The 24,501-nt window shown below is 40.3% G+C and overlaps 1 protein-coding gene across 1 annotated transcript in view; it reads left to right on the forward strand.

The window, feature by feature from the left end:
- Positions 1–446: 446 nt before the first annotated feature.
- LOC306963829 (helicase ARIP4-like) overlaps positions 447–24,501 on the forward strand; it is a 61,947-nt gene continuing 37,892 nt past the window's right edge. The window contains exons 1-3 of the mRNA XM_079557548.1: positions 447–470; positions 4,236–4,314; positions 24,000–24,129. Of these exons, the coding sequence (XP_079413674.1) occupies positions 24,033–24,129 (97 nt within the window). The 5' untranslated portion in view covers positions 447–470; positions 4,236–4,314; positions 24,000–24,032. The remainder of the gene's footprint in view (positions 471–4,235; positions 4,315–23,999; positions 24,130–24,501) is intronic.

Raw genomic sequence — 24,501 nt, forward strand, 5'->3', positions numbered from 1 at the left:
ACATGTTGTTATGAATGTGCTTTGTCCCCGTTTGAGTACACACATACACACACAAATAAATAACATATATGGCTAATTTAAATGTATACTTAGCCTACATAGAAGACTAAGGCCTATATAGACCAATCTGAAAAAGTTGGATAATAAGAAATGTTTAATAAAAATAATCAATAATAATAATTATAATAATAAGAATGATAATTTGAAGAAAAAAAAACCTTAAACAATAACCTCGTATGCTAATAAAAGATTTGCGTGGCAAATGTTAACATAACTGGAACACTCCGCACTGTTGTCCTGTGGCTGTGATGTGCGGCTGTGCCACTTCCGGGAACTTTCGTAATGGCTTTTCGAGCAGAGCGCGAGACCAAACGCATCAGAAACAACTGTTTTTACACCAACTAATGACTCAATTATTGTTGCTATTTTTTTCTACAAAAAAGACTTGATGTTTTGACCCGGACTTTGAGGTAAGTCATGTTTTAGCCCAGTGCATGTTAATGAAGCACGCTGATGCCGGTTGGTCATACATCGTTGCGCGTTGTAGTCAGTGGAACAAAAGGAGCAGGGTGCAGTGCAAGCATCACTGTCCCAGAAGCAGCGGGATAGTGCAAACTTGCATATATATATGTATATATTTAAAAAACAATGCACAAGGAAGTGAGTGTCCGGTTCTGATCTGCATGAGTTACAGCACCTTTGTCCAAAGAGCATGAGCTTATGTGGGTGATTTTAGTAAATGGGCATTTTTGAGGCGCTGTAACCGTGTTTGTACGAGATGCCAAAAGGTATAGTCACTTAGTTACATAGGTTGACGCAGGTTGTCATTGATCTAAACGGTGTCACGATTATTGACGTCATAATAAAATATATCATGATTTTCATTTTCATTCTATAGACTAATATTAAGCTATTTATACCTTTGCAATAAGTTTTATTAGAGTAAAAATGTTTTCATTCTTTTATTTTATCCTTTTGCTGCATAACTGATAACTTATATCAGCCTATAGGCCAGTGTACTGCCTTATTTGAAAGCTAAGACCTACAAAACTAATGTTAACTGATCTTTTTCATTGCGTTTTTGTCACATCTTTTTGTTGCTTTTTTGTCGCTTTGTTTCCACCTTTTCTGTTACTATTTTGTGGCGTTTTTTTGTTTGTTGTCCTTTTACCGTTGTTTATTTGGGTAAAGCCAAACTGGTTAAGGATGTGGTTTGCCACTGTTTGAGTGAAGGATACAAGAATGGAAACTGTAACTTCACCATTAGGCTATATATTATAGTTGTCAGTCTATAATGTGAGGTGCATCACAATGAACTGTAAAACTGATTCATCTTGAAATTCCTTCTTTAAAAAATGCAATTAAGAGTATTTAAAATATAGGATGATAATCAAAGATAAAAATGACCCCAACTTCATTAATTAGTGTTGAATTGTGTTTCATTTCTGTATTAGTTTAAGGCTATAAAACATTGACAAACGTGGCCTTTTAAAATGACAAATACACAGTATAGGACTTTAAATTTCTGGCACCATATGTATTTTGGCAATATAGTGGCCATACCGCATTTGCGATGCCCAATCCCGTCAGACCTTGGAAGCTAAGCAGGGAAGGCCTGGCAGGACTTGGATGGGAGACCGTTTGGGAACACCTGGAAGCCTGGCGAATGTAGTGTGTGAGTGAGTGGTGGTGGTCGGAGGGGCCGATGGCGCAGACTGGTTCCCTCGCTTCCGTCAGTCTACCCCAGGGCAGTTGTGGCTACAATAGTAGCTTACCACCACCAAGTATGGAGTGAATGAATAGTGCAATGTAAAGCGTCTTTGAGGGTCCACAAAAGCGCTATATAAAACCAATGCATTATTATTATTATTATTATTATTATTATTATTATTATTATTATTATTATTATTATTATTATTATTATTATTATTATTATTATTATTAATATATAATGATAACAGCTGACAATAGTTGGGTCACAGGCTTGATAAGCTTCTCAAAGCACAGGACAGCTATTCATTTATTTATTCACTCCAGTCCACACACAGTTGTGGTATGCTGCAATTGTAGCCACAGCTGCCTTGGGGTAAACTGCCAGTGTACACCATGGACTTCTCTGACCCTCCCTCACTCACTCACTCACTCGCTCACTCACTCACTCACTCACTCAACCCACTCACTCACTCACTCACTCACTCACTCACTCACTCACTCACTCACTCACTCACTCACTCACTCACTCACTCACTCACTCACTCACTCACTCAAAAGAGCTGTGGAGAAAAAGCTGCCATGTCTTATGCAGAAGAATCTCATTAACCATCAGCGCGGGTTGTTCAGGAGACCAGAACTCAAGACAGTCGCTGGTTTCCATCTGACTGTCTATTCAAATCCAGTGTTCCATCGAGCTGAGCTGCTTTGTCAAGCTGAGCTAAAAGTGATGCGCATGTCTTAGTTACTCATTGAAAAGAGCTATTTAGTGGTATTAAAGTTTGTTTTGCATATTACTACATGACAAAATAACAGAAGAATATTTTGTGCTACTTTTGTCACAAATTAATGCTACTTTATGATTAATGAGAAAACTTGTACTTTTTTACAGCTATCTTGACAGTTAATTGTTTTAACAGCTACTTCATTTACTAATTGATTGTAGAATAGGCAGCCTAATTTGACATGTAAATGTATGAAATTATCTTATTTGGCAACAACGACTAACTCCGTGGCTGAATGCAAAATGACCCGATTGTTCTGCCCATGCGCAGCAACACCACGCAGCTCCACTCAGCAGCTTGTTTTGACAGTACACTGGCTATTTTTGTATAGCAGAGCTTAGTACAGATTTTATACAGTACTGTATGTCGTCTTCTGGACATGATGGACTGAGTTGCGGATGTTTCACTTCAATCTTCAGAGGGTTCTCTGTAGCTCTTGTAGTCAAAAGTAAGAGTGGTACAACACACAAGCCAAAAGTCCAGTGAACAGAATCACAGAGCAAGGAGGGACGGCAAGACGATGACAAGCTATTCGATATACGGAAGCTTGTGGTTTGTTTACGGATAAAAAAAACAAACAAAGTTTTTGAAGTTTTTTTACAGATCCAACATGACAACAGCAACTCCATCTTTTGATCAAGCTTTAGACCGTGTTCCATATAGTTTAGCTTGAAAGTTTACAGCAGGTACGTCATCTGATACAATTGATACAATTGGCTATGGCTACGTGCAGAGACGCATATGATAGACATTCGTAGCGCCCAATAAATGGCTATGGACGATCGTAAAGGGAAGGGAATCTTATTTGTACAGCGCTTTTCAGATGACACAAGTCACGCCCAAAGCGCTTCACACGGGAGAGGGAGGGGGGTTCATTCACTCCATGCTGATGGTGGAAAGTTACATTTGTAGCCACAGTTTCCCCTGGGGTAGACTGACAGACGCGAGGCTGCTCACATCTGCGCCGTTCCCTCTGACCACCACCAACCACTCACACATTGGGTGAAGTGTCTTGCCCAAGGACACAAGGTAAACCACGCCTCTCCTACGAGAAAGTGAACTGGTGGTCCCAATAGCCAGGCTATCACCGAGCCACACTGACTGGGGTTTAGTTGGAAAACTCCTTTTACAAATGTACAAAGCGTGACATCCATCATCACCTTTGCATGTAAAAGTCACATTGTCCTTTTAGCCACTTGAGGCTATGCAACAGTCCCCCTTATTGTGAACAAACCTCCATCTGTGCATGATGCTGCTGTCCTTCTGTAGTCCATGTGGAGAGGTCTGTAGTGTGGGCAGAGACCGAGACTGTCCCTCCCACACCGGAGCCCTGTGTGACTCAGCACCTCCTGTCAGCATTACCTAACCTCCATAACAAGCACAACATCAGAGCGGCACAGACTTACATTTAGACAGGTTTAGAAAAGGTGACTGGAGGCCCTGATTGTACAAAGAGCCAGATAATGTGAGTTTAGTTCGGAGACCGCAGAGACGAAGTGAGGAAGATTGAAGATGTTTTTCTTTATCAGGACCAAATTCACAAAGCACTGTACTCGAGGGTCAAAAGAACACTTTGTCATAGATACGTATGACACACCGCACACACTATATTGCCTCATGAATGAAACTGTAATGATTTCTTCCCAGATACTAACTCACTGTGAGCATAGCCGTAGAATAGCACTACACAAACGTGACATTTTGCTGTGTTTGATTGGTCATTGTTCCTTTCTTTTGCAGTGTGCTGCGTTCCACTCCATTGAAAGCATTCAGTATTATCTCCACAAGAGAGGAGTGTGGCCATCTGCAGCTCATTCAGGTATTCTCCATTTCAGATCAATACACACGCAGCACACTGCGTCTGCTCCACAGAGTCACTGTGGAGATTCTTGAAGTGAACACATTCCCTGATGATAACTGCTCAGTCTCTTAGTCTTGCTTCTTAGTTATCGGCATAGTAAACCAGGTATCGTTCACTATGTACCGGAATGGAAAATCTTTTTACGGTATCCTGGAGTAAACCAAGACTGGACACACTTTTAGCAATAATGGTCTAAATAGGCTAATTTTGCAAGCAACAAAAGCATCTCCACAGTCTCAATGCTGTTATAAGCAGTGAATCCATCCATCCATCCATCCATCCATCCATTTTCTTCCCCTCATCCGGGGCCGGGTCGCGGGGGCAGCAGTCTCAGCAGAGATGCCCAAACTTCCCGGTCCACACACACCTCCTCCAGCTGTTAAGCAGTGAATGCATTTTTGTCTTTATTATATGGGAATATCCACAGTAGCTGGTTGAGGTCAAGTGGGTGGACGTGGTTTTGGAGCTCATGTTGCGTCTGGTTTGGGCAAAATGCAGTGAGAGGGTCAACCAAACAAAAGAAACCACCAGAAAAAAGGTAAAATATAGTGGGAGAAACAATCTTGAGACTTCTAACACTACGTCGTGTGAAGAATCCATGCTGTCTCATTGATCAAAGTCTGACAACAACCACCATAGATTCCCTTTAATGCACTTGTATCATACTTTATCTTCACAGTCCACTTATTGACACCTTTAGATCATCTGTAGTGTCCTGATAATGATTCGTCCGGTCCCTCAGTCTCTGCAGTCTGTTATAAAGTTGACATTTATGAATTTTAATGTGATCCGAACCACATGTGACAGAAAGAGAGAGAGAGAGAAAGGAGGCCAGATCACAGCGCAGGACACAGTGGGAGCATAGGGATTATGGGAAAGTGGGGTCATAGGATTGGTGTCATTGACTTGACACAGAGGTAACGTGTTGATGGGTGGCAGAGCGGTCGTCTCGTCTCTACGTGAAATTCTTAGGCTGGCCCAGACTTCTCGACCGGAATTTTCAGTGTTATTGTTGGTGTTACACCCCCCAAAACAAAGGTCACACTGTGATATTTCAGAGGAAGTATTCGCTGTGGCTAGTGCTGTAACTAACAATTATTTTGGTAATCAATTGATCTACAGATCACATACTGTATATGAGTAATTGCTTGGCTGTGAAAGGTGTATGGAAATACGAGCGATCGCGATGTTATCAGATCTGTTGGCCGTGACAGGCATTTTACATTTTCTTATTTAATAAACATTATATTAAAATCCTATAATCAGCAAAAACAATGTCCATAAACAGGGCATTGCTTCTCTTGTGCTGTAACAGTTCTATCATGTTATAAAACCGAGTTAGAGGCCTGTATGCATCAGCTGCCTACCAAACATCCGGCGAAAATTGCAGAGGTAAACAATAACAGCGAACGCTCGTATGGTGTTTTTTCAGACCTTTTCCCACGTAAAGCTAAAGTGACGCCGCTTGATGGAGGCTCTAATTCTGCTTTCTGATTGGATGAGGCACAGATATTTATGAAAAATTTACAATGTACAAAACACTACATATCCGAACTAAAAACAAAGCTGTTTTTCGTCATTCATTTCCATTTTCTTTTTGCTCTATTTGAGTCTGTGTATACCAGAAAACAATTAATTGATTACTCAAATAGTGGTCAACTATTTCAGTTATCGATTAGTTGTTGATTACTGGACTGTTTCAGCCCTAGCTGTGGCCTTGTTTCGATCTGCAATGACATTAGATGTATTTCCACCATGGGCTTCAAACTTTTTCGCAATACCAGTTTAAAGGTGCATTATGCAACTTTTTATGTGAAAAAACAACAACATATTTTTATTTGTGCATGTTTGACCTTGTAGTGACCCAGCAGCTGTTTGAGTGGTCAGCATGGCGCCTTCACTTTCCATCACAGTAGTCTCTGCGACGCTTCAGGGCCACTACAAGGTCAACGCACACATATTTTGTTTTTAACACATAAAAAGTTGTGCATAATGCACCTTTAAGTTAACCATTTTAAGAATACTTGGCTTACGATACCGATGCCGGTACCTGAACAATACTTTTTCCGATACATATACCAAATCAGGGGTCTCAAACTCATTTGGAGCGGGGGCCAAAAATGCAAACTCAGTGTTGGTCGGGGGCCGCATCAGATTTAGCCTTTTTTATTAAGCCAATTATGATTTAGCAACTTTTTGCTATAATATATCTTAAAATAAACGGTACATTACCTATCTGCACATTTTTAAGCTTATTTTTAAGCATGTTTAAGCTAAGACTCAGACAGTTTGTGTTTTTGTAATAAATCTAGTTTTGGTTCAGGGCATCAGTGAGTCAGGAGTCAGGTCCAGTCTCTGTCTGTGCCTGTTTAGAAAGAAATGCAAAATGTACTACAGATGTAATTTTAATGTAGTGTAGAAAGGCCCAACCAAGGACTGGAGTTGAAAATCAGCAACAAACTTGTTTTGTACTGTGTTTATTTCCAATTACCTTGTAAAATAAATATAATGAATGTGTAAATGCCATTATACAGACTGGGCTGATCTCAGGACACACCAATGTGGAGAAAATGGATGGATGGATGGATGGATGGATGTTGCTGTAATTATTTTATATTTTTTATACATTTCCATATTCTCTATTTTTAATTTAACTATGGATCATGTGGTCGCACATGTGTCGTTAATAAAGAGTAAATGATTTAACATGATGTGCTTCTTGTGAGCACACAATGTTGCTCTAAGAGAGAGTTGGAGAGAAAAGGCTCCTCACTTTACTGTTGTGACGCTTTTAAACACAGTACAAAGTGTTCACTTTGCAAAGTCATAAAGGTAAAGATGGTAAAGGTGCTTTTTGTCATGCTGCTGCTGTAACTTTTCTTGCACATGTTAATTGAACAACTAAAGTTTCTCCCTCGCGTTCTGACAGTCTCCCACCTGTTTCAGAAGCTCCTCTCTCTCAGTCCGCTGCTTTTAGTCCGTGTCTTTGTTGAAAAAAGTTGATAAGTCGTTAGCAGAGGCGCCGCATCTCCCTCCTCTGTCTGATGTTGTTATTCTCATGTCTGCACGGTCCGCTATGCTAGTCCTTGGAGTGAAGAGCGGCATTGCCGCTACCGCACGGTGCCTCAGGAAAATGTAGTTCTAATTGTTCAATGCAATTTACCGGCGGGCCGCATATAATATAACCAAGAAATCTTCTCGCGGGCCACAAAAAATACCTCGCGGGCCGCATTTGGCCCCCGGGCCGCATGTCTGAGACGCCTGTACTAAATCCACCTAGTAACTTTCTTTAGCGCTGCCCCTGGACCCAACAGCCATCAAAACTTGGTATCTAAAGAACTGCTAATTGACCAATTTATGAACATTTATGTTTTTATAAAGGAAATGGTGTAGGGATGTGTGTTGTGTTTGTTTTAAGCCAAAGTGATTTCAAAATAGTGATCCTCGTAATTTTTTCTGATCTCACATTCACCACATTGTGTTGTTGCATGACTGTCTTATAAGCGTGAATTCTCGTGAGCTCAAGGTGTTTGCCGAGATTATGTAGAGTTATGTAGAAGCTGGAGGCACTGAAGGCAGGTCAACAGATTCAGCTTTTGTAGAGTAGACGGGCATTTTGCAAACCTATAGGAAACTGTAGAAAAAAAACACCTTTTTGACAACTTTCAGTAATCCGTAATTTTATAACAGGCATTTAATAATTAGAGTATTTAATAAGGTATATTTTATTTTTTAAGGGAAAGCATTTGACCCATCCAGCACCTGAGATAGAAAGGCGTTATAATAAGGTGTCAAAATAATGACCCTTTGCTCCATTTCTTTTCACTCCAAACCAGAAAACCCACTAGTGTCGTTGTGCTGTAGTGCCTTCCTCCCCCTCCTCCGACATACCATAACCCCTCCCCCAAACGTAAATGGAGAATCTTTCTGTGCATACTGGGAGAAGGGAGAAGGACTAGTCAGGCAGGGCTGAACCAGATGCAAACCAGGACTAAACCTACAGGTCTGGACTGAGACTACCCCAGGTCTGATCAGGGACCAGGACCAAATCAGGAACATACAGACTTCCAAGACTAAACCAGGTAGGTCTCTACTTGATTTGTGTACATAAATAAAAAACTGTGCTGTGACTTAAAATATCCTAAAGGTTTAGTTTTAACATAACCTTTGGAAGTTCATCCTAATTTCTTAGAATTTGTGTTATATTTAAAGAAAAGTGTTTTGTTTTGATTTCATGTAACATACTGAGTCAAAGATAGCGATAATCACAAATACTGTATCTGATCTGCTTTGGTGCCGCCCAGTTTATCGCAATGGAGTGTAAATTGTAATTGCATTTTGTAAATTGGAAAGAGTGCTGTAATCCAGGAAGTACAATAATCTCTAAGGCCAACAGCAATACATACTGTCTCTGTTTATGCTTAAAACCCACTAAACCTGCAGTATAGGGGTTGAAAACCGTGTTCTGAAATACATATAATCCTTGGATTAGTTTAGCAGTTCAGTCTTTTCTCAAATGTTAGTGCTAAAGAACTGACTATTTTAAACAGAAATTGCAAATCTAATCGCAACCACTGCACCAGATCTAAACTTGGGCAAGGTTAAGTCCAAGCCTTGTGCAAAACCCGGCCCTAGCGCGGGTCTAAACCAGCCATGGCCTTTCCCTCAATCAGTAAACAACCATTACGTGCGCTACTCTCGTGACTCCAACCCAGTAAACCCAGTAAACCTTCTCGTGTCTCATACATCGGCCTCCCCTCCTCCCACACTTATACTATAGAGGTCAACACGGTCCCTTCCTCTGCCTCTCCCCATATGAACCCAAGCAAACCCACTGACCCCAAAACTCAGGCTCCCATTGGTTGGAGAGCGCTGTCAGCTGTAGCCAATCAGAGAGAACCCGGGCCTTATAGATCCCGCCCCTTCCCCACCAAGACTACAAGTATTGATCTGAAGGTATTTGGCGAAGATTAGGTGGATTCTTACGGTTTTGACCCGTAGTTACAGTTTCGGAGTTTTGATTGTGGTGGATGTGGTTGAAGGATGTGGTGGAATCAGGAGGCCGAGAGGTTGTTGGAGGATATGAAGTCACATGGTGTGGGAGCAGAGGATGCAGAAGACGGAGAGAGTGAAGGTTTTGTTATTGAGAGCTCTTTCCCCCCCGTCTTAAGTCTTTAAATATTTGGAAAGGCTTTATTAAAACGTTGACTTCAAATTGGTCTGCACTTATAAAATACTGAGGTAGTACTGACTGCAGATTTTATTTGACGAAGACAGAGGGAGATTTCCACTCCGTTGAAACATGTCAGGTATTTAACCTCTTAACCCCGACCTTAATCGAGCACATTTTCTCCAGTTCAGCTGGACTGGAGGTTAGGCCTACAAAACTGATCCAAGATTTTTCCTCGCATTGACGCCGTGTTGTCGTCACTTTTTAGTTGTTGTTTTTTTGGTTGCTTTACCATCACTTTTTTGTCGCCTGTTTTGCCGTTTTTTCTTGCTTTGTCATCACTTTGTAATCGTCTGTTTTGTTGCTTTTCTTTTCATTCTTTTGATGCTTTTTTGTTTACATTCATTTACGTCTCGTTTTTGTCGCTATGTTTTTTTTTTTTCAAGAAGCTTTTAGATTCTGGTAAGGTCGAGCTCGAGATAATGTGCTCGGATAAGGGGGGGTTAAGAGGTTAAACGTTTGTTGCGCTTAGTGTATTTCTAGAAGAACCTTGTAAACACTTGTTGAAGCAATAAGACACAATGCATGTAATTGTTTCTGTTTCGGTGTTTTTATATATAGTTGGTTATAAAATTCAACATGCTCCACCCTCTTTGAATCCCTGAGCCTGCTGTGGGCGAGACTTCTATAAATAAATGTCCGTTCCTGTTTATTGCTGAGTTATTGGGGTCACTGTGCTCCTGTCTGTCCTAAATCTGCTCCCTCTCTTGAGCACACACACGCTTTAGATAACGTAGCAGGTCTATTTACAGAGGGGCAGGTGCAGGCCTCAGGATCAAAGCTATTTTTGACCTAAGCCTTGAACCACAACAATAACAACGGGGTCAAGACACATGTGAGGTGCTCGGTGACTCATTAAAGCTGATGAAACGGGCCGAGGGTAATTTGTGCTGGTCGATAAAGTACTAAAAACAGTCATGTCGGATTAGGAAGTTGGATTAGGGTTAATATGCATCAGAAGGGGCAATGGCTGTGGTTTCTCAATTGACCTGCCTTTGTTATCGGCTAATAGCTTTCTTTTTTGTTATTTTATTTTTTAATGCTTTTATAGTATGATCCCCCGGAGTGGGGGGGCACGGGGGAAGTGGGTTATGTTACATAATTAAAAAAAAATAATAATAATTAAAAAAAAAAATAATAAAAACAATAATAATAATAATAATAGTAGAAAAAACAACAACAAAACAACCAAAAAAATAAATAAATAAATAAATTAAAAAAATATATATATGTATATATATATATACATACATACATAAACACACATATACATACATATACACATACATACACACATATATACACACACACATATAATAATAGTAATAATAAAAATAATAATAGTAATAATATCCTCCGACAGCAAGTAAAAATAAAAGTAATTACATTTAGGCACCGGACTAGCAGACTGTAATATGTATGATATAAGTTATCCAAAAAACAAACATCATAACAGCAGGAAAAAATAAAAAAATAAAATAGACCCAAAAATAAATTTAGTAAATGATAGTAAAAATAATAGTAATAGTAATATTAACAATAACAGTAATAATAAAGAGACAGAAATGTGGTAAAAATAAAAAAAATAAAAAATCACTAAATAAAAAATACAATGAATAAGTGATAGAAATGCCACACAAGAAGAAATAAATAAATAAATAAAAAACTAGCAGCATGAGAGTAACAAGCTACCAAACAAAAGTGGCAAAAATATGAATAAACAGACAGAAAAATGTATAAATATAGTAAGCTAAAAAAAAAAAAAGTGGCAAAAACACAACAATAGGGTGGCTAAAGAATGACAAAAAGGCCATAGAAGACCGGTAAACATATGTCAAAAACACAACAAGGGATTGGCCAAGAACTTAACAGAAATCGTTGATAAATGTGACGACAAAAAAAAACAACCAAAAAATAAAAAAAAATTAAAAAAAAGGGGCAAAAAAAATTGATGGAAAAAAAATGAGGAGAAAGTGTGCTCGGTTCGGAGAGTAATAAAAAAAAAAAAATTATACAAAAAAATAAAATAAAAATAAAAATTACATAAAAATTAAAAAAAATAGTAGTAAAGAAATAAATAAAAATGTAATAAACATAAATAAAAAATAATAATAATAAACAAGATTTTTGGTGCTTAGTACATTGTTGTAGTCTTCAACAGGTCACCTATGGTCGCATATGGTGGTCACATGGTCACTGTCGGAGTTAAGTAAAAGGTCCCCAGAGATCCTCAAAAAGATCCAGCCTGTTTTTTACAGAGTACGTTTGGAACTCCAAATGTCGAGTATCTTGCAAAATTTGTTCGAACATAAAAAATGTTGGCGGTCTATCATGATTCCAACAAAGTAAAATACATTTCCTTGCTAGATATGCAATAATTCCCAGTTGATTCTGTGTTACTGAGCTAATTTGTCTATCCGGTTCTATACCAAACAGGCATCTTATTGTTGATTTATCTAGGGGTCTTTTTATCGTTTTAACCATAAAGTCATGCACAGAGTTCCAAAACTCAGTTAGGTGTTTGCATTCCCAAAACATATGAAGAAAAGACCCTGTTTGTGTTTTACATCGATTACATTTTGAAGATAGATTTGGGAACATTCTACTCAGTCGTAGAGGAGTTAAGTATACTCTGTGCATGAATTTATAGGTCTGCTCTGTTATTTTGTTGCATGACATTTTTAAAAATATATTTTTACAGATATTGTTCCATTGCTGTTCGTTAAAATCTACATTCAAATCCTTCTGCCATACATTTCTCAGCGTAGCAAAAGATGAACCCTGATATTCTATGAAACATTTATAGATTTTGGATATGGCCCCTTTTAAGGGGATAGGATTTAGGATAATTTCCTCCAATTCTGACACTTCGTTAGCCAATCGGTTATGTTTAATCAGTGTAGTAATACAATGGCGTATTTGTAAATATTTAAAGAAGTCTTGTTTTGGAATACTGAATTCTGTTTTTAATGAGGAGAAATCCTTAAGAGTGTCATTTTCAAATAATTGCTTCAGTTGAAGTATTCCTAAAATTTTCCAATTTTGAAATAAACATTTTCCAATTGCGCGTGGAAGGTCAGGATTGAAGGACAGAGGAGCATATTTTGATATCAATGCTGAGAGTCCACAAAATTTTTTAGCATCTTGCCAAGCACATAGAATGTTGTAAACTACATAGTTGCTAAACATTGAATTAACCATTTTCGTATTATTAATAAATGGCAATGACTCTAAATCTATTGGATTGCATAGGTATCTCTCAATGTATGCCCAGTGGGGAGCATCTTGTTTCTTGCGCCATCCTAACATGGCCTTCAATTGGCATGACCAGTAGTATAGCTGGAAATCCGGAAGCTCCAAACCACCTTTTTCCTTGAGTTTAGTTAGTGTTTTCAATGCGATTCTTGGAGTTGATTTTTTCCAAATAAATCGTGATAGGTATTTGTTCAAAGTTTGAAAAAAATGCTTATCAATGTAAGTTGGTAAAGATTGATAGAGATATATAAAGCGAGGTAAAATATTCATTTTTATTATGTTTATTCTCCCTAGGAATGAAATAGGTAGGAGGTTCCAGTGTTCCAGCTCGTTTTTAATTTGATCCAGTAATGGCCTATAGTTTAACAAGAATAAGTCGTTAAGTTTAGGAGTTATATTAATTCCAAGATATTTAAAACCTGTTTCAGTCCATGTGAAGGGAGATATTTCTTCAAGCTTCTTAGTAATATTAGTATTAAGTAACAGAGCATTTGTTTTTTGTAAATTGACTTTGTAACCTGATATACCTCCAAAACGTTTTATGCTTTCTAGAAGAGGGAGGATGGATTTTTCTGGCTCAGATAGGTAAATCACAATGTCGTCTGCGTATAGTGAGATCTTATTATCAACTTCTCCTATTTGAATACTAGATATTTTCTTATCCATTCTAATTGTTTCCGCAAATGGTTCTATGATTAAATTGAATAAAAGCGGTGACAGAGGACATCCTTGACGGCATCCTCTAGTCAGGGCAAATTGATTTGTAAAGTTTCCATTAACAGCTATTATTGCCTGAGGGTTGTCATATAGTGATTTAATCCATCTAATACAGTTGCTTCCGAAGTTGAATTTCTCTAGGACTTTCATCAAGTATGGCCACTCGACCCTATCGAACGCTTTCTCAGCATCAAGAGATAGAATTAGTGCTTGTTGTTTCGATAGGGTCGAGTGGTCAATCACATTAAGTAATCTTCTAATATTATCAGAGGCAAATCGATTTTTTAGGAAACCTGATTGATCAGGATTTATAAGGTGTGGTAATAAACTTTGTAGTCTCCTTGCAATTAGTTTGGATATAATTTTGAAATCTACGGGTAATAAAGAGATTGGGCGGTATGATGTACATTCAGTTGGATCTTTTCCTTCTTTATGAATAAGAGATATCAACGCGGTTTTCATAGACATAGGTAGTATACTGTTTTCACAAAAGTCTTTAAGCATGGGCATAAAGAGTGGCATAAGTTGGGGCCAAAATGTTCTGTAAAATTCTGATGTATATCCATCAAGTCCTGGTGACTTTCCTGAAGGCAATGATACAATAGTTTCGAGGACTTCATCTGCTGTAAATGGAGCATTCAATCGCTCTTTGTCGGGCTCAGATATGGTGGGGAGTGTTATTTCTTTCAAAAAGTTTTTAATTTCTGAGTCTTGTGGATTTTGGGTTGTATATAGTTTAGTATAGAAATTTAGGAAATTGTCTTTTATTAAATCATTATCGTATGTCAATTCTCCATTTGCAGTACGTATACCTTTTATAGTGCGTTCAGCTTGTTCCCTTTTAAGTTGATATGCTAGTAGTCGACTTGGTTTATTCCCATATTCGTAATGACGTTGTCGAGTAAAAGATAACAGTTTTTTAATTTCTTCTGTTTTAATTTTATTAACTTCTGTTCTTATTTCTTTTAGTTCATTCAAGTTATTCTTTGTTGGACATTGTTTATGTTTGGTTTCTGCGTACTGCAACTTTTTTTGTAACTCCTCAGTTAGTTTGTTTGCCGCTTTCTTTTTAGCTGTTGTATAGGAGATCAAGTGGCCTCTAATTACAGCTTTTGCTGCATCCCATATGGTAGCAGGGCTCACTGGTGAATTTATATTGTCCTCAGTATATTGTAAAATCCAACGTCTAATATTGTGACAGGCTTCTGTATTAGAGAGGAGAGAAGAATTAAATTTCCAGTGTTTAGTTTGATGGCTATTTTGTGATATTACTAAACTAAGAAACACTGGCGAGTGATCTGAGATAAGGATTGGCCCTATATTGCATGAGACTACTGAGGATAATAGATTATGGGGCAGAAAAAAGTAATCAAGTCTTGAATATGTATTATGTCTTGTTGAAAAAAAAGTATAGTCTTTTTTAATAGGATTTAGATATCTCCATACATCAGTGAGAGCTGTGCTTTCAGATGCCTGCTTTAAGGCCCATGAGGCCTTCAAGTTCCCCATACCACTTGAGCTCCTATCAATATTATTGTTCATACAGCAGTTGAAGTCCCCTCCAATAAATCCAAGTTTAGAGTTGTGTTGACTGTATAACGTTATCATATCTGTCATAAACTGTGGTCTGTCTTCATTTGGAGCATAAACATTTAATATTGTGATTTGATGTCCATAGAGTAGTCCATTAATTAGTATGTATCTGCCCTCTGGATCGTCTTGTTGAGACTTAAAGATGAATGGTATCTTTTTATGGATTAGTATGGCCACACCTCTCTTATTTTGCTTAAAGCTTGAGTAATAAGCTTGCCCGACCCAATCTCTTTTAAGTTTTTTATGTTCCCCACTGGACAGATGTGTTTCCTGTAATAATGCTATTTCAACTTTTTCTTTTTTTAAAAATGTCATGACTCGTTTGCGTTTAATAGAATGCCATAGACCTCTGACATTAAATGTGACCACTTTTAATGCACTTGCCATAAAATAATTTTATTTTTATAATTTCGCACCGTGAAAGTAAACATAACTAGATTTAGATTAAAACAAAAAACAAAAGAGAAAAGAAAAAAAGAAACAAATGCTTTGCTCAGGGTCCCAATTGTCCCACGTCCCCCCACATCCTCCCCCACCCTCCCTCCTCCCGCACCTCCCACGCCTCCCTCCTCCCACGCCTCCCACCCTCCCACACCTCCCTCCCCTCCCACACTCACTTCCTTCCCCCGCCCTTTCTCACCAAAAGTGAGTTCAAGTCTAACTACCCCAACCTGGTTAGACACCCCCATCTATCTAACAGAGCCCCAGTCAAGATTGGCGTCGTAGGCTAATGATTCCAGTCCACCACACTAACAAAACAAAAACAAAAAGAAAGAAGAAAAATCGAGTATCTGCTTTTCTGTAGGTCCATTCTGAGAAAACAGTATCTTATCTTTAGTTCAATGGACCTAAGGTCCTGTTGAGTTAAGTCGTTCGTTCAGTTTTTCCATAGAGACAAATGTTCTTGTAGCAGTCTATATGACTCACTCACCACTTTTGATAGCGTGCTTTACCCCTCATCAGCGCCGGTGTTGATGCTTCGGTAGAAGTTCTTTGCTTCCTGTGGAGAGGCTAGCAGCTGAATTCGATCTTCATGCAAGACCCGCAGTTTACATGGGTTGAAGGTGAATCCACGATATATTCCCATTTCAATGAACAGTTTTTTGATCTCGGAGAATTCTCTTCTTTGCCGCATAGTCTCTGGAGATAGGTCCTGGACGAAGGCAAGTTTAACTCCATCATGTATTACTTCCCGCTTCTTGGCCGTCCGTAACACCATTTCCTTGTCCTGGTCTCTCAAGAAACGGATAAGGACTGCTTTGTTTTGGGTAGAGCTCGAACCGGCCCAGTGCACTCTCTCTAGTATTATAGAAGTTAGAGTGAGCTCCAGCCATTTCGGGAGCATGCTACTTACGAAGTCCAATAGCGTGCTTGAGCCCGGTGCGCCAGTTTTTAACCCGAAGAGGCGAATGTTCTTCCTACGTCCTCGATCCTCTAATTCATTTGTCTTCGCCTCTAGTTCGGCAATCCGTTTCAACGCCTTCGCCAGAACCGCTCCGTCCCCGTTCAGCTTGTCTTCAGCGTTTGATATGCGTTGCTCGGCTAATAGCTTTCTTTAAACAATGTCCATTATTATTGCTCATCAGTATAGCACACAGTTTCTGTTTGGTTGCCTCTTTTCGTTCAAAGAATGTGTGTCTGAAATATCATGACCAACACTTTTACACAGTTGGCACTTATCCATTAGCCATATAGGAGGCATTACACAATGTCCCTTTTCCTTCCGTTGAAATCAAAAGGCTCTTTTATAAAAAGTAGAGCTTTGGACTAGTGTTTGATGGAAAAATTGTACAACACCTGTTGAGAGCTATAGACCTGCTCTTGTGTAATACCCTTATATGTGACAGCCTGTGTTCATAATAGGCTTCATACACTTCACAGTATAGGTCCGACATCATGTGCTCTGACACATGCGTTTGATTTGTGTAATACTTGACCACTTATAAAATGTAGATGCAAGGACCAATGCATATGTTTGATAGGGATTATGTCTCCAAACCTGCCATGTTATTCTTATGACTGAAAGTCCTTTCAACTCACCAAAATCACATTTTTATTTTTGTTCATAGTCACCACTTTTGGATACCATAATGAGAAAATGTCTTCTCTATCTGCACAAATGAGCTAAGGCCAAATGCCTTAGCTCATTTGTGCTGATAGAGATAACGTGAAACCTGGCACAGTTTTGATCCCATGCAGGTCCATGAATTGCAGAAATATTATCCTAAACCAAGCCAAAACATGAGCATTTTGATGTTCACCACCATCTTAGCTGCACCATCACCTCAATTTGAAACCATAGGCTCTTTAGAGTGTTGGGATGTCTTTGATTTTGATGGTGGTACTTGAAAGGTTTATGAGGTGGCTCTTGCTGTGAAGAATTTGACAACTGTTGCTCTAGTCTAGAGCACCTTAAGCCACTGTTGCCCGGCTCTACCGCGCACACCCGACCTACTTGCATGTATCGAATCTACCCAGAACACACTTTTGTTCCCACTACACTTCACGACCGCAGTCGGGGTGGGCGGAGCACCCAAAGAGGCGCACGCTGTACAGATCGTCATTAAAGTTTTGTAGCACAAGAACAAATGTGGACAAATGCAGCCTTCCTGTGGAAATTATGGAATCATTCAGAGGTACCAAGGCTAATAAAACAAAAAAAGAAACCACTAAAATACAAACTATGAAGGTTTAAGCAACTTGCAAATGTTCAAGCGGCTAAATGCTATTATTGGCAAAATCCCCTTTTAGAACAGCCGCATGACAAAATATTGAATCCGTATGACCTGCGTGTTAGTGGTGAGGGCTGTCTTCTCTCTCGTTTGTCAATCAGGCCAGCAGTCTGTTCACGTCACATTAGTTACGGTTTAATGCTTTGGCCACAGCCTGTCCACTCCCTATGGAAAAGCGACTTTATAGACCTAAAATACAGAGTTTGCAGGTTTTTATCCAAAGAAGACCTGACAGTGGCTACGCATTGAGTAGATGAGGAAGAGAAAATGTATAAGAAAACAGTAAACAAAGTTAAGTTTATTTGCAGTGGTTGTTTACAGTTTGAACACTCACTTCCAGAATTTAGAAAGCTCTAAAATCCAATATATTCCATGATGAGTTGTGGAAAGGAAAAGGAAAGGAAAGAACTTTATTTGTATAGCACCTTTCACAAACATAGGGCCACTCGCTATTAAATGGGAAGTACGTGGGATGGAGAAACACTCATGGCCAATGGCGATGTTATGTAGAACAGCGTTTTCCTCCAACCAGACTCCGCGGCTGGGAAGGGCGAGGGAGAGGTGTTGTGGAGGAGTGGGGGGTGAACATGTGCTTTTGTTTTGGTCTCAGTAACACAATTAAGATAAGATAAGATAAACCTTTATTAATCTCACAAAGGAGAAATTCACTTGTTACAGTCGGCGTTACTTCACAGTCTTATTGTACAGTCTGACAGCAGTGGGGATGCAGGCTTTGCGGTGGCGCTCCGTCCTGCACTGAGGGTGTCTCAGTCTGCCACTGAGAGAGCTGCACAGCTCTTCTACAGTCCCGTGCAGTGGGTGGGAGGTGTTGTCCATGATGGAGGTGAGCTTGGCTAACACCCTCCTGTCCCTCACCTCCTCCACAGAGTCCAGGGGGCAGCCTAGGACGGAGCTGGCCCTCCTGACCAGCTTGTTCATTCTGTTCTTGTCCCGCTCTGTGCTGCCCGGGGCCCAGCACACGGCAGCGTAGTGGAGAGCAGAGGCTACCACAGAGTCATAAAAAGTCCTGAGCAGAGGCCTGCTCACTCCGAACGACCTCAGTCTCCTCAGAAGGTGGAGGCGACTTTGGCCCTTCTTGTACAGGGCGTTGGTGTTGTGGGACCAGTCCAGTTTATTGTTGAGGTGAACACCCAGGTACTTGAAACTGTCCACCTCCTCAATGTCCTCCCCCTGGATGTTCAGAGGTGTGTGCGGTAGTGGCTTCCTCGTGAAGTCGATCACCATCTCCTTCGTCTTACTGATATTCAAGCACAGGTGGTTGCGCTCACACCAGTCCACAAAGTCTATGATGACTGACCGGTACTCCAGGTCGTTCCCCTTAGACACACAGCCCACGATGGCGGAGTCGTCGGAGAACTTCTGGAGATGACAGCTGTCCGTGTTGTATGTGAAGTCCGATGTATAGATGGTGAAGAGAAACGGTGAGAGGACGGTGCCCTGAGGGGCCCCGGTGCTGCAGACGACCACCTCAGACTCACAGCTGTGCAGCCGCACATACTGTGGTCGGTCCGTGAGGTAGTCGATGGTCCATGCGGTGAGATGTTCATCCACTCCCGCGTCCTCCAGCTTCCCCCGCTTCCTTACGGCTGAGCGAGTGGCGATTCGCACCACAGCGGGGCCGGCTCTAGGCTTCATCTCTTTCTCTCGGGACACAAACATTTTTTAGCTCACAAGTGAGCTAAAAAACACAAGGCAGTAGCCCCACCTACTCACTCACACATTCACACAAACTCCCTATTGCACTTGTTTTTAGTAGTACGAGGAACTGGAGTACCTGGAGGCAACCTACACAGACAGGGGGAGAACATGCAAACTCCACACAGAAAGACTAACCACTTCACCACCGTGCCACCAAAATGTAGCCCCTTTGTTATTTACTTATTGCAACCTTTAAATAGCACTTAATCCTGCCGCCCTAAAAGCTTCAAAAGTTGGGAACGTTCATTTAAACAAGTCTCAAGTACAGTGGGACAAAAATGCAAACTGTGGTATCCCCTGAAAGCAAAGCAAAAAGTTAATCATGTACAGTAAATGTAGAACCGGCAGAATGGAACAATTGATGACTTACTGTAGATCTATATAAAATGCTTAGTCATCCAGGAGAGTAAAATAAATGGACTGTTGATATTGTTAATATGTTAATGTAATAATTTGGCTCTTAATGTGCAAGTCCCCAATGCTGTCCCTGTATCTCATAATTTATCCCCCTGTATTCCTGCCGCTTACATGTGTCCGTATGATCCAGGTGCAGCACTTCTGATAAAAGGTGCTGTCATTGACCAGATTAACTAAATCGATAGAGAAAAAGGTGAGCAGAGAACAAGACAGAACAGGAGAGGTTGTACTACAGACACATATAGTCAACATGAGATGATTGCACCCAGGGAGTTATGAAACATGTTGTTATGGTCAATGGGTGAGCAGGAACGTCAGAGAAATAAATTGTAGCTTCCTGTACTGTTATGAAAGATGTTTTCCGATACTTTCGAAAACTAATTTGTTGCTATTAGGGCAGGGCAAGGTATGGCCAAAAATTTATATCACGGTATGAAAATGAAATATATCCATAATGGTATATTTGGCGATATAATTTACACCTGGCAAAATACAGAAAAATCAAAGCCAAATTCCTTGACAGCTATTTTATTCTCTTTATTCATCTAAATTCATCTAAATCTCTAATTCCATCTTGAAAAACACAGAAGATAAGATCAAATTATATTGCTACAATTATTTGCACCTTCATCTCCATAACAGTAAATGCTCCTAAGTTCACCCTCCTCTGTGCAGTTTTTACTGTCAGGCAATAACGTGTTTAGGACATGTGTTTGCCAGAAACATGAGTAAAATTAATTGTAACTTTCAAAGGATTCACTATACTTCCTATCTCTCCTGTGCGTGTCACTCCCCCGTTCCCAGACCCGCGCGCACAAACACACACACATGCGCGCAGGAGGGAAAGAAAGAAAGAGAGAGAGGGGGAGAAGTGCGTATATGAGCTTGTCCTGAGACTTACGTGAGCGCTTGTGATGAGAAGGAGAAGAATATTATTAGCCTTTAACCACGTTTGCAACGTGGTTGTCTTTGTTTTATTTGCCAACAAGTTAGCTAGCGATACTCTCCGGAGTTCATCCAAGACGCAAATCCTGAGGGTTTTTCTCGTAAATGAGCGACAAAAGCAGCAAACTTCATTCATATCATTAGATTCTTTAGGCGCTGCCCCTGAAGCCTCCACAGTCACGTTTATGCTGCTGCTTTAAGTGACTCTGAGTGCAGCATCTCCGTGGGGTTCTGACATGAGCTGCGCATGCAAATGATCTCATCTACCGCGGTATGAAAGTTTACACCGGTGTCCAAAATCTATACCGGTATTACCGTGCGCGGTATGATATGGACCAACCCTAGTTGCTATATCTGTCATGCATCATGCATTAGTTGGTTAAGTGCTACGGAGGAGAACATAATGGTGCATCCACTTGTTTTCTGAAAAAGTATTAAAGTAAAAAGAAAAATGATCGCTGCATGCACACAGGCAATTCAATGTAGGAGACGTGCACTAAGCATTTTAGATTGAAGGGGAAGCTGTTTGGTCCAATTTTGGTTGACATTTTTTGGTGTGGAACTCTGTGTGAAAAGTTTTGAGAACCGTGGAAGAACAAGATAAATCAGTGTTTTTAAACCACTGTGCCGTGGCACACTAGTGTGCCGTGAGATATTGTCTGGTGTGCCTTGGGAAATTATGCAACCTAGTTGTCTTTTTAAAAATAAATTCATTATTATCCGCAAATAATGTACAGTTTCCGAATGTCTGTGCCCTCTAGTGATCGGCAGAGTAACCATGTAATACTCTTCCATATCAGTAAGTGGCCGCAGGTAGCTCATTTGTGATGATCAATGGCATTGTGGCGAGCGAGACTATATGGTGATCCTATTCATGACACTTTGATGAGAACGACTGAATATAGGCTACAGAGTTACATCTTTTTCCATTTTCTGCTGGTGGTGTGCCTTGTGATTTTTTCAATGAATAATATGTGCCTTGGCTCAAAAAAGGTTGAAAAACACTGATATAAATGAAAGATGCGCAAAAGAAACAAAGTACAGCTTGTCTTAAAGTGCAGCAGGTGTCCTTGGCTTGAGGTGGTGATGTAAGGCACTTGCAGACTCTTAACGACAGAGTCGGATTTAAGTACTTGCAAGTGGAGGTCTTGGGGTGCAAATGGCTGCCTCAGTAAAAGGATTTACTTATTGCGCATATACGGTACTCAGCTTTCATGCATTTCCATCTGGTGCTTCTGCAAACAAGCTGAGGTCAGGTTCATTGTCAGTGTTAAAGCATGTGTTAGTTAAATGCTTTATTTTTCATTGTACAGTGTTGGGTTAGTCCTGAGCCACTGCGACTGAGCGCACCGCCACTGTGGGGCCAATCTGACCAGCATGTTTTGGAGGTCGGGGAAACCGTAGCACCCAGAGGAAACCTGGCTGCCTTCAGTCTCCTCTGATCCTCTGAAACGGTGCACCGCCTCCTGGGTTTGTCCCTGTTTTAGAGCATGGTGTCCTGCACTGGTCAGCTCCACCTCCTTCCTCTTCCTCCTACGCAGCTCCCGCCGCTCCACAACAGTCTTTCAGTCCCTGTTTTGCTTCCTGTAGCACCTCTTGTGATGCCTCCACTGTGCTGCAGGTGTGGGGGCTCTTGGTGCCTCTTCAGTGTTTCAGAATAGGGAAATGTGTAGGTCTCAAATTACTTTAGCAAAAACACAGTAAAGATGTACAAAAGTATCCAGTAAAGCAATGTGGAACATAATCTTCATGATGGGAGCTGGGACTCTGTTTGCAGACAAAGCAGAAATACAATCTTCTTGTTCTTAGTTTGGTAAAAAGGGTAAATTCCCAATACATTTCTTGACATATGCCAGAAACTTTTAATGGGAACTTAAGCTCAGAAATTAAAAACGGTCAAAATGCTTAAATGAACAAATGACTGCCTTTTTTTTGTTTTTGAGTAACCAATTAGTTAACTACAGTATTAGTTCCCCATTCCTTTGTTTTTGAGCCATTAAACATGCATTTTGAGTAATGCCACACCCAGTTGTGTTAATTCCCTATTTATTCCCATTAATAATGGAAAATGTCCATGTCCGAATTTCTGTAATTTTGCAAACCTAGTATCCACAACCTACCTCACATTTTACAGCCTTCTCCTGCCTTATTCTCAGGGTGATAAAACTCCTGACTGAGCATTGCTGGTGTTGTGCCACGTTGTGCCGAGAATTCCCTTTTTGTAGAGGAAAAGCAGCGGAGTGGAATAGAGCCGGTTCATGCGGGTACATACAAGTACAGCCAAATAAATGGGTACTGGTGGAAAAGGCCCAACAGGGTCCAACCCACTTCCCTGATAAAAACTGGTAGTTAGTTTACAGCCTGCAGGTGCATAATTTAGGTCAAGTTAAAACAGTTGGGGGCCAGCTCTGACTGTGCGTTATATAAGAAGTGCTCCATCCACCTTCACGCTGCCGCTATAGGACGTTATGTAAACCTCAGTGGCAGTGAATCAAATAGTTTTGAGTCTACAGAGGACACGGCTCAAATTTTATCTGCCCTACTTTAAGAAGTTTACAAGGGAAAGCAGTTTAGTTCCCTGAAGAGAAAGAGTCCTACGAAGCGGAAGAAAATGTTACTGCAAAGTCATACTTGGCTTTACTTGTGTGGCCCATTTAAAAGCGAACATGAGGTTATGGACGGATGGTGTTTCAGTAGTATATAAAACGCTGTAGTAAACTATTAGGTCATCCACACAATAGACACAGACTTCAGAAAGCAAACAACAGTTGCTGCCAAAAGCGCCTCATCAAAAACAACAGCTGCAGTTCCTGGATGGTTCGCGGGAATTTCTACGTAAAAGCCTTGAAGAATTATCTCATCCATTTCACCCCGTTTGTGTGCAAAAATCAGTTGCCGCGCCTTCGGTTCTGTGTGCAAATGACCATCCATCATACAACGCAATGAGGACATCACCACACACCAGCGCTGAAATATTTACGTTTGTGCCCCACCGCTGCCCTGCTCTAGTCTGAAATATTTCTCTCTATTTGCAGGTGAGGATGTGTCTGAGGTAGCAGCGTCTGACCATGGAGGAGGGGATGGATCGATGGCCGGCGAACGTGAACGTCTGTATGAACGGTGACGAGGAGTACAGCAGAGAAGGCGAGGAAGAGGAGCCCTACTGTGAGTCTCATAAGGCACACAGCTCGAACACATTTGATTGTACTCTTAACTCAAGGGAGCCGGAATAATATGGAATTCTGTGGGTTCAGGTGCCAAGACCAATAAGAGGCTTGGAAACATCGATAACTGATGTTGGTCAATATAATGACCATACAATTCATTGTAAATATTAGATTTTTACCTCCTAAAGCAGCTTTACACATGAATTTCAGACATTTTCACTACTGTTGATGCCTTTTGAGAGCTCTTTTCTATTCAAAGGATAGACTATTATGTTTGGAATTGGTCCTCACTTGTGTTACTCGGAAATGCATGAATGTTAATCACATTGAATATGGGGTTTGCACTTATAAGCTTTCTTGCTCCGGCCTA

Source organism: Gobius niger (genome assembly GCF_951799975.1).
Source record: "Gobius niger genome assembly, chromosome: 6".
In the NCBI taxonomy this organism is placed as follows: Eukaryota; Metazoa; Chordata; class Actinopteri; order Gobiiformes; family Gobiidae; genus Gobius; species Gobius niger.